General features: G+C 41.1%; 1 protein-coding gene across 2 annotated transcripts in view; it reads left to right on the top strand.

Annotated features, from left to right (window-relative positions):
• The first annotated feature begins 4047 nt into the window (after positions 1–4047).
• LOC119428109 (phosphate carrier protein, mitochondrial) overlaps positions 4048–9624 on the top strand; it is a 16722-nt gene continuing 11145 nt past the window's right edge. The window contains exons 1-4 of one of the 2 annotated variants that reach the window (XM_037695751.1): positions 4048–4134; positions 4793–4962; positions 6413–6537; positions 7248–7427. In XM_037695751.1, coding sequence (XP_037551679.1) covers positions 4818–4962; positions 6413–6537; positions 7248–7427 — 450 coding nt within the window. In that variant the 5' untranslated portion in view covers positions 4048–4134; positions 4793–4817. Of the gene's footprint in view, positions 4135–4792; positions 4963–5487; positions 5613–6412; positions 6538–7247; positions 7428–9624 lie in introns of both variants that reach the window. The other variant, XM_037695750.1, reaches the window with a different exon arrangement.

The raw sequence follows: 9624 nt of genomic DNA, 5'->3' as shown, positions 1-9624 counted from the left end.
TTTTCGTGCCAAACTCGAAATCCAGCTGATGGAGCAAACAGTGCAAACCTGCAATAGTACTTAAAAGTGAAAAAGCCTGGCGACCAAGTGTTTTTCTGATTTGAGACCAGATTTTAAGAGAATGTTTAACGACTGGGCCACCAAATGGAACTGAACAGGTCAGAGGAAAAGGTGAACCTAAAAGTGCAGACAGAGAAGTTCCAGTACCTCCAGCATGAACCTCCATGGACACCCAGACTGGATGTGAAGGATCCAAATGAAAGTGCTGCCAGTGAAGCAGTCCTCAAATGTTAGCTGCCCAGTAGTAGTTTTGAAAGTTGGGCAAGGCCATTCCACCTGACTGTTTAGGTCTTTGAAGGAAGGCTTTCCTTAATCTGGGATGTTTACCATTCCAAATAAAAGAAAGAATTAATGAGTCCAGAGATTTGAAGAACATGTTTTTTATTTTATTTTTTTATTTTTTTAACTGAATTGGATCCTAGACTGCACGACCTGTCAATCAATCCAGTAGGCGTGTCAGCAACTGACCAATCGACAACCTCAATTTGTCCCGAAGGTAAACGCCCCTTACCTGCTGACAAGCTCAGACTTTTTTTCTAGAACGTTATTAACAACGCAAAACAGAACAATACAACAAAATATAAAAGGAAACTCGTGAAGTATCATAACTACATTTCACAAAATAATGAAAGAGGAAAAAAAAACATTAAAAATTAAGTATATAAAAAACAAACGAGCGCGACTATGTGAAAAACATTGTTTTAATTAAAACAATAAGTTTGTATCTGTTGTGAGATGATTCTAGCAGCTTTGCAGTTTTTTAATCTACTTAATGAAGAATAGTATGGCTTAAAATCATTCATAAAACAAGAAGGAGGGCTGATTATCATTATCTCTCCTCTTACTACAATGAATGTGGTTCTTTGCTATAAGTACGACTATATTTATGGCATCAGAGAAAGTTGAGCTTAAGTTTTCCACATAAAGTAAAATGTCATCAGCATGAAAAGAAGGAATGTTAAGTTTGAGATTAATCCAGTTTCTGATGTCTGACCTAAAACTTTGTATTGACATAAAAAAAATTGCTCGAGGGATTCATCTTCTGATTTACAAAGGGCACACAAATCAACCTAAAATTTAAATCTTATTTCAAGAAACATGGCTACAGGATATATCTTATTTATTATTTTAAAATGATTCTCCTTCACTTTAGTAGATTTAGGCCATTTGATAAATTTAGAATGAGCAGAAGTCATTATGGTTTTATGATTTATATTAGGAGGTTTCTTGAAGGAATCTTTGTTATAATCAGTAAATCCTTTGTCACAAACATTCATTGATTATCTTATTGCATTTGAAGTCAACCAAGTTACAGTCATTTAATTTTAATGTGGGCATCAAATCGATTGCTGGACATGGGCACCAGCGACCCCCGTGACCCAAAATGGAATAAACGGGTAAAGATAATGGATGGATGGATGGATGGCATCAAATCATCACCTTTGAATATATAATATTTTTAATTCATTGAATCAGCTGTTGGTCAGACTACTTCTTGTTGTGCCATTAGCTCTAAAATAGTTACTGAATCAAGTGTTTACTTATGTAGGTAATACTAGATGTTAAACCATTAAAATACACCAGAGTGCAGGAAATAGCATCTACTTTATTCAAAAGTTTCTGGGGGAGGACCCCCCAGACACCCCCCCCCCCACACACACACACACACACACACACATTACAAATGCTTCTGACACCAATGGTCAACGTTACTGAACAAGTACACATGGTGTCATGTGGTGTTCAAAGTGTGTTCAACTTAATTCAGTCTTGATGATTTGTGTCAATGAGCATTTGGAGTTTTATACATCAAAATACACTTGATAGAATTTGAAGTATATTTACTGTATATTATGGTAATTTATTCTGTATTTTGCCAGATTATGGTGATTCTGGGGTTGTGATGATGGGGCCCTTGACGATTGTTGCCCAGGGTACAACAAAGTGTTAACCTGGCTGGTGTTAAATTGTCCCTAGGCCAACCGAGAGATATAGACTCTCAAGCATGTCCTGGGTCTTCACCGTGGTCTCCTCCCAGTTGGACATGCCCGAAGATCAGTGCCTGTAGGGAGGCGCCCAGGAAGCATCCTTACCAGATGCCCAAACCACCTCAACTAGCTCCTCTCGACGTGGAGGAGCAGCGGTTCTACTACGAGTCTCTCCTTGATAACTGAACTTCTCACCCTATCTCATGAACAAAACCCTGAGACACTTGAACTCCTCCACTTGAGGCAGAACCTCACCCTCGACCTGAAGAGAGCAATCCATCCTCTGACTGAGGACCATGGCCTCAGATTTGGAGGTGCTGATTCTCATCCCAGCCGCTTCACACTCAGCTGTGAACCTCTCCAGTGAGAGCTGAAGATCACGGCACGATGACACCAACAGGACCACATCATCTGCAAAGAGAAGATTTAGATATCCACATCTTTTTCTATATTTAAACTGAGGAATGTCAGGTGTTCTGCGTTAATTCGGGAGTATGAAAAAACGTGTGCAGAAAAATGAATCCACACTGTACAGTAGAGACGTTCTACACTGTGAACTTAGTCTAGCAAACATACAATTATACTCTAACATTGTTTAATAAGACTTAATGGAATAAAAATGTAGGCAGCACGGTGGCGCAACTGGTAGAGCTGCTGCCTCTCAGCGAGCAGGTCCTTGGTTCAAACCCCGGTCCAGGGGCCTTTCTGGGTGGAGTTTGCATGTTCTCTCCGTGCATGCGTGGGTTTTCTCCGGGTACTCCTCCCACAGACCAAAAACATGCATGTTAGGCTGATTGGTAACTCTAAATTGTCCCTAGGTGTGAGTGAGAGAGTAAATGGTTGTTTGTCTTGTTTGTCTGTATGTGGCCCTGTGATGGACTTGCGACCCGTCCAGGGTGTACCCCGCCCCTCGCACAGTGATTGCTGGACATGGGCACCGGCGACCCCTGTGACCCAAAACGGAATAAACAGGTAAAGATAATGGATGGATGGAATAAAAATGTTCTGAGCAGATTCTAGATATTTCAAAGCCGAATCCTTGTCATCACTGCAAGCCAGACTCACTGACATTCTATCCTCAACTGCTCTGTATGAAGTTCTTCATATTTCCTCATTTTTGGAATATAAAGAAAACGTTTTTGCGAAACCGTCTGCACAATAAGAACATTGTTTACCCAACATGAAACAGCCATTGCCATTAAAGTTAAATAGCCCACAATTGTCAAATGTTTACTTTGCCATGACTGAAGCTATTGCTTAGTCATCAAGATGGCAGCTAGTGTGATGTGTGACATCACGTGAGAATTATTTATGGATTATTATCTTGTTTTTTAATCTTTTCGGTTTCTGTCGACCTAAGCATGAAATTTCATTCTGTCATGCTTTTATCTTGGTGAAGGACAATAAACTGAATCTTTACTGGTAACCAAAAAAAAAAAAAAACCTCTGTCTTCAGTGTTGTTGTTTATCTTTAGGCTGCTCCCTTAATGAGGGAGTTGCCACAGCAAGTAAGTTTTCGTGACAGATTTAGCAGACCAGTTTTTTTACACCAAGTGCCCTTCCTGACACAACCTGTCTTTGAGTTACAACCTCAGGATTACAAGATCGCGACACTAAGCACAGAATCTATAATAACTATAATAACCCAACTATAATAACTATAATAACCCAACTATAATAACTATATAAAACTGATGGTTGTTTACAAAATAATGTTATAAGTCACTAGCCCTGTGATGGACTTGCGATCCGTCCAGGGTGTACCCCGCTCCTCCCACAGTGATTGCTGGACATGGGCACCGGTGACCCTCGTGACCCAAAATGGAAGAAGTGGGTAAAAGATGGATGGATGGATGGACTTCTACGAGCGCTTGAAAATGTTCGAACTGTCACTTTAACTTTGTCGCGGAGCTATTCTGCGATTGACAGCTCCGTTCCGAGATCTTATTGGTCAATGTATCTTACAGCCCCGCCCAATATTTTAAGTGACGTCATGAAAGGACAAATAGATTTACACGAGGTCATTCAGTCTCTTCGAGCAGCCGGCTACAGCAACGCGGAGGCGCCATTTTAAGGCACTGAAAGAGTGAGTTTATTTCCTCATTACCCTTACACAGAATAAAACGAGCGTCACTGACTGTATGAAATGGAACTCCTGTGATCTACTTACTGTGTTGGAACTGTGAGTTACAGGGAATCATCCATTGTTGAGGATGTCCATGTTAGCTTAGCTCCGCACTAGCGGATTTTTTTTTTTACATCAGGCTGAGTGGAGCAAAGGTGAGAATCTGATTTAGACGGGCTTCATTTACGTGCGAGGAAGGGATGTACCTGCAGTAAAAGCACGGCGCGCTCTTGCAGTATATTGATCAAAGTACGTCTTGTTCGCAGTTAGCTGCGCAGAGCGTCACATAATGATGCGTTCCATTTAAAGTGGGAAGTTAGAATTTCTAGGTTCTGACTGAATTTTATCAATGGGAATGCTTCACAAAGTTGGTTACTTCCTGGAAAGTCACAAAGAATCATTTCATGGAAAGTCAGAAGCTTCATCCTATGTCCCTGATTTTGAAAAACAAGTTATTTGCTTTCAAAGCGCATACCGTTTCATCAGTTACACGCGTAACAAAGAAAGTTGGGTGCAATGTTGCAGATGAGTGTTCTGATTTCCGAGGGGTACGGAACGTATCTTATCACGTGACGTTCTAGCTAAAGCTGACGAGCTAACGACTTGCTCTTCACCGCAGTTCTGCCGGCAGGTAGTCCACCACCATGTACCCGAACTCCCTGACTCACCTGGCCCGGGCCAACCCGTTCAGCGCCCCCCTGTTCACCCTCCAGAAAGCGGAAGAGCCCCAGCAGAACCTCCATGGAGCACAGAGGACTCGTAGACTGGCAGCAGCCTCCACCGTAGACGGTAAACCCCGCCAAGAGGCGGCTCGGACATTTAACTGTGTCACCCGGTTGGGCTTACTAACTTTACTCCAAAATTTATTCGCCATGTTTATTAAATGTTTGTGTTTAATATTGTTGCAGCAGAGTTTAAAGGTTTGACATTTAACGTGTAGCTAATGTTAGCAGTTAGCAGCTAACCCTGACGGCTACAGGCCGCCTGTGGAGGACACAGAAGGACACAGCGGTCCATGTCCTCTTCTTTACAGCTAACTGGACCTGACCGGGTCTACCGAGCTTTATATACTGGATAAAGATTCTATGAAGCCTTAATGACCAAAAGTTTTGAACTTTTTTTGTGACCGAACTTTGTGTCCTGACTGGATCAATGTGGACAGTCTTGAGTTTTTCTGACACGCTGCTGTAAAGGTTCGGTTCATATCAGAGGTCTCACATTTCCCCTGAGCTCACAGATGATATCTTCTGATCCAGATTAAAGGACCTAAAGTGTCTCATCTCCTGGTCTGAAAGCCTCCGTTTGTGTCCTCAGAGGGAGACAGTTGTGAGTTCGGCTCTCAGAAGTATTTCGTCCTGTGCGGGTTCGGTGGGATTCTAAGCTGTGGTACCACACACACAGCCGTGGTGCCCCTCGATCTGGTCAAATGCAGATTGCAGGTCTGTCTTTTGTAGTTCGCATCCATTTTTACCTGAACGCCGCCAGTTTTTCCTCTTTTAAGTGTTGCGTTTTGTCAGGTGTGGTGTCGTTTGGTTCATGTACGCATGGCAGAACGGTCACCAACCCGTTCACTTTGCCATTCCATCGGTGTGGATTAATTCCTGTTATTCATGGGGTGTGTAGTGATCAGAATCTGACTGCATGCCTCCAGTGTTAATGTTTGATCAGACAAACCCTGACCTCACATTTGGTCCAGAACAGAGGACTCATGGAGCTGAAGGTCAGCAGAATTGGACCTGATGGGAGGATTAGTTTGACACCAGCAGACTGATGCTGCTACCATCTTCATCCTCCACAACAGAGCTGATGAATCCAATCCCAAACAGTCCAGTTCAGAAGCTGAAGCCCAATTCGGACAAATCTGTGCGTTTTATTGTAATCTACATGAAGAACTGTGCAGTTAATTTCATAATCATTGTGTTGGACCTCACTGATGTTCTGCTTCTGTTACACAGAATTGCCCTGGTCATTTGCACCGTAGATTTCTTTAGACTCCCAGCAGTTGTACTGACTGGTGAGAACTGAAACCTGGACCTGATTGAGCAGCAGAACACCACTGAGCTCCCAGATGTTTCACCATCCTGTTAATGATTTCATAATGAATGTTGGTGCCGGAGCTCCTGATGGGGGCTGAATCCTGCCTCCCCCATCATGTTGCTCTGTTTCAATCACATGTGTCCTGTGCTGCACGTGACCCTGCATGTTGCATGTGTGTTGTCCCCTCCCCCTTCTACCACAGAGGATGTCAGCTGCGAGTTTGGCTCCTCAAAGTACTATGCTCTTTGCGGTTTTGGTGGTATCCTGAGCTGCGGCATCACACACACTGCAGTGGTACCGCTCGACCTGGTCAAGTGCCGTCTACAGGTTTGTATGGAACCAGAACCTTTAGCTGAACCTGTAATGTGAGCAGAAAGCTGTGCTAGGTCAGAACTTCACACAACACTGAGTTTGAAGGTCAGTTCTTGAGATGCACTCATTTCTGGTGTTCCTACCAGGTTGAACATTAAATTGGCTGAAGTTTCATCCGTACAGAGAAAGGAAGCACCAGTTTCAGCTTTTGTTCCTGGTTAAGTGGAAACAGAACTGAAGTGTTTTCATGCATAAGGCAGACATTACAACAGATTCTTTTAAAACGTTCATCCCAACATATTAGATCCTACATGAAGATCAAGTTAGGAAAAAGCAGGGTGGAAGAAGACTATGAACAATAACCTGAAGAAGAAAATCAGCCCAGTACCTGATGGTTGAAGAAGCAAACACCAGTTTTACAGTTTTAAAACCACCAATTATCAAAGCTAGTGCAGATATTTGTTCATAATAAATATTTTGATCTACAGATTCTATATATTTTTAACCCTGCAGCATGTAGTGCTGTTCTTCAGAGTTTAAGGCCGAGTTAAAACCAGTGCACGTCTTTAATGTTCTGACAGATCCGTTGGATCAAACGCAGCTCAGAAAAACTCTTCACTTGTTTTAATTTTTTAAAAAGCGGAGCCTGCAGATGTTGGCTCCCGCAGAAGGAGCTCCTGATTTATTAACCCATGTTCACCGTTGAGCCTCTCTCTCTCTCTCAGGTGAATCCAGATAAATATAAGAGCATTGGGAACGGCTTTGCAGTGACTGTGAGAGAAGATGGAGTCCGAGGTCTGGCGAAGGGCTGGGCCCCCACCTTTTTTGGTTATTCCATGCAGGGGCTCTGCAAGTTCGGCTTCTACGAGGTTTTCAAGATCTTCTACAGCGACCTGTTGGGAGAGGTGAGTCCAGCAGAACCGCTGCATCACAAACGGCGTCTGTGCTCGGGTCAGTTAAGTTTTCCAAACTAGTCATGAAGTCCTTGGTTCTGTTTTCTGTCCATTTTCCTCACAAGGACATCGTAGGGCTCAAGTTACTGCTTAAAGTCACACGAGCCAAACGGAGACAGGCGACCCAAAGTGTTCAGATTTTTACCTGAGCCGTTCCGTCTCTAGAGCGAGATGTCTGGAGCAGCTGAAGGGACAGTTTGTGTTGAGCTGGTGATGGAACAGATGTGTGTCTGCAGCCTGGACAAACTTTTGATTAGAGACATTATTAGTTTATCGTAGGGCTGGACAATATGGCCAAAACTTTTATCACAATTTCTTAATTTCGGTCTAACGATATAAACGATATAAAAGCCTAAAAAAAACGTACAAATAAATTAATGTTCACTTTTTATTTGTATTTAGCCTTCAAAAAAATTTTAATCACCGTCAAATAAATTTGAAACTCTCAACTTTGTCAATATTAATAGTTTTAACTTTAAACAACAACTTTAAAATTGACAGTATTAAAATTCATAGTTAATGAAATAAAATTGTTGGGTGTTGTTATTGATTAGAAGCTGACATGGAAATCCCATGTAAATTACTTAAGAATAAAAATAGCTCAATTGCATTACTGTTTAAAGTAACAAGAGTTTTTATATGAAAAAGCTTTGTAGATATTGTATAATGTAATGATCATTCCATATTTAATTATCGCATTGAAGTTTGGGGAAAACATGCAAAACAATTATAAATCCCATTTTTATTTTACAAAAAAGCTATAAGAATTATTATTATTAGAAATCAGGTCTCTCTTGTAAATGAATCCTCGAGGCTCAATGGGATTTACCTGTCTAAATAAAGGTTGATTGATTGATATTAGGAAGTGTTATGGTCACCCAACAAATACATTATTTCATCAGTTGAAATTATTAAAATTTTATGATTTGGTATATTATTATATAGTATTTTACAAGTCATGTATAAAGCTCATAAAAAATATATTGCCCCCAAATATTCAATTAAAATTTGTTTAAAAAGAGAGTCATTATATCCTGATGCATGCTCAATAATCCAGGTAGAAAAATCCAAAAAAGTTCAATCTGGTCCTCTGGACATTCAAAAAAAACAAAACAAAGCAAAAAAAAAATATAGAAAGGTTTCGTCTTTCATCCGAAAGACTTCCTCAGTCTGAGGTGCTGTATTCAGCTCAGTCTCTTAAATAGCACCTTCTCAGAGTGGATCAACCAGTTTGCTGCTGACAACCAAAAGCAGCTGCTCACATGATCAAGAAGGACCATCAGTCCAACAATGGATCATTAGCACACTGATGGCTGTTTACTATTCACAGGGGGTTGAGTGATACTAGCAATCACAGCATTGTAAGAGGGGGACAGTTGAACATGGAGGCCTCCACCCCTGTTTAACGATGGACGATTTCTTTTCACAAAGATGGCCTCCTTTACTCCTCTCTCAAACCATCGTTCCTCTCTGTCCAGGATGTGCACATCTTCATCCCTGAAAGAGTGACCGCTGGCCTGGAGATGAGTGTAGACCTCGGTCATCAGTATGCTAATGATCCATTGTTAGGCTGATGGTCCGTCCTTCTTGATCATGTGAGCAGCTGCTTTTGGTTGTCAAACTGGTTGATCCACTCTGAGAAGGTGCTATTTAAGAGACTGAGCTGAATACAGCTCCTCAGACTGAGGAAGTCTCTCTAATGAGAGACAAAACGTTTTTACATTTTTTTGCTTTGTTTTGTTTTTTTGAATGTCCAGAGGACCGGATTGAACTTTTTTGGAGAGTCATTATAACTTAATGGAATGGAAATGTTTGTAAAACCTCCATTTAGAACTAGTCTGAAGGAGCTGTGTTATAATTCAGGGAACAGGATTATGGAATCGTCTTGATATCGCCATAAAAATTCTAAAACAATTTATATGTTTAAAAAGATGATGAAGTTAGTTGTTGGGGAAGGTATGGTGCCAGGTGAAGGATGACTGATTTTTTTTTTTTTTTTTTTCAGTTTGGTGATTGTTCAGTGAAGATTGTTTGTAGTTATTTTGTATTTTTTAAATAAGGGGCTGATAATAATTTTTTTTCTTCTTTCTGATGAATTTGTTGTATTTTAAATGAATGAATAAATGAATTGGGGGGGGGGGGGGGGGGG

Source organism: Nematolebias whitei, chromosome 22 (assembly GCF_014905685.2).
Source record: "Nematolebias whitei isolate Nwh7 chromosome 22, NemWhi1, whole genome shotgun sequence".
Classification (NCBI taxonomy): Eukaryota; Metazoa; Chordata; class Actinopteri; order Cyprinodontiformes; family Rivulidae; genus Nematolebias; species Nematolebias whitei.
The sequence above is the reverse complement of the archived record's forward strand: the minus strand, read 5'-3'. Positions and strand labels throughout refer to the sequence as shown.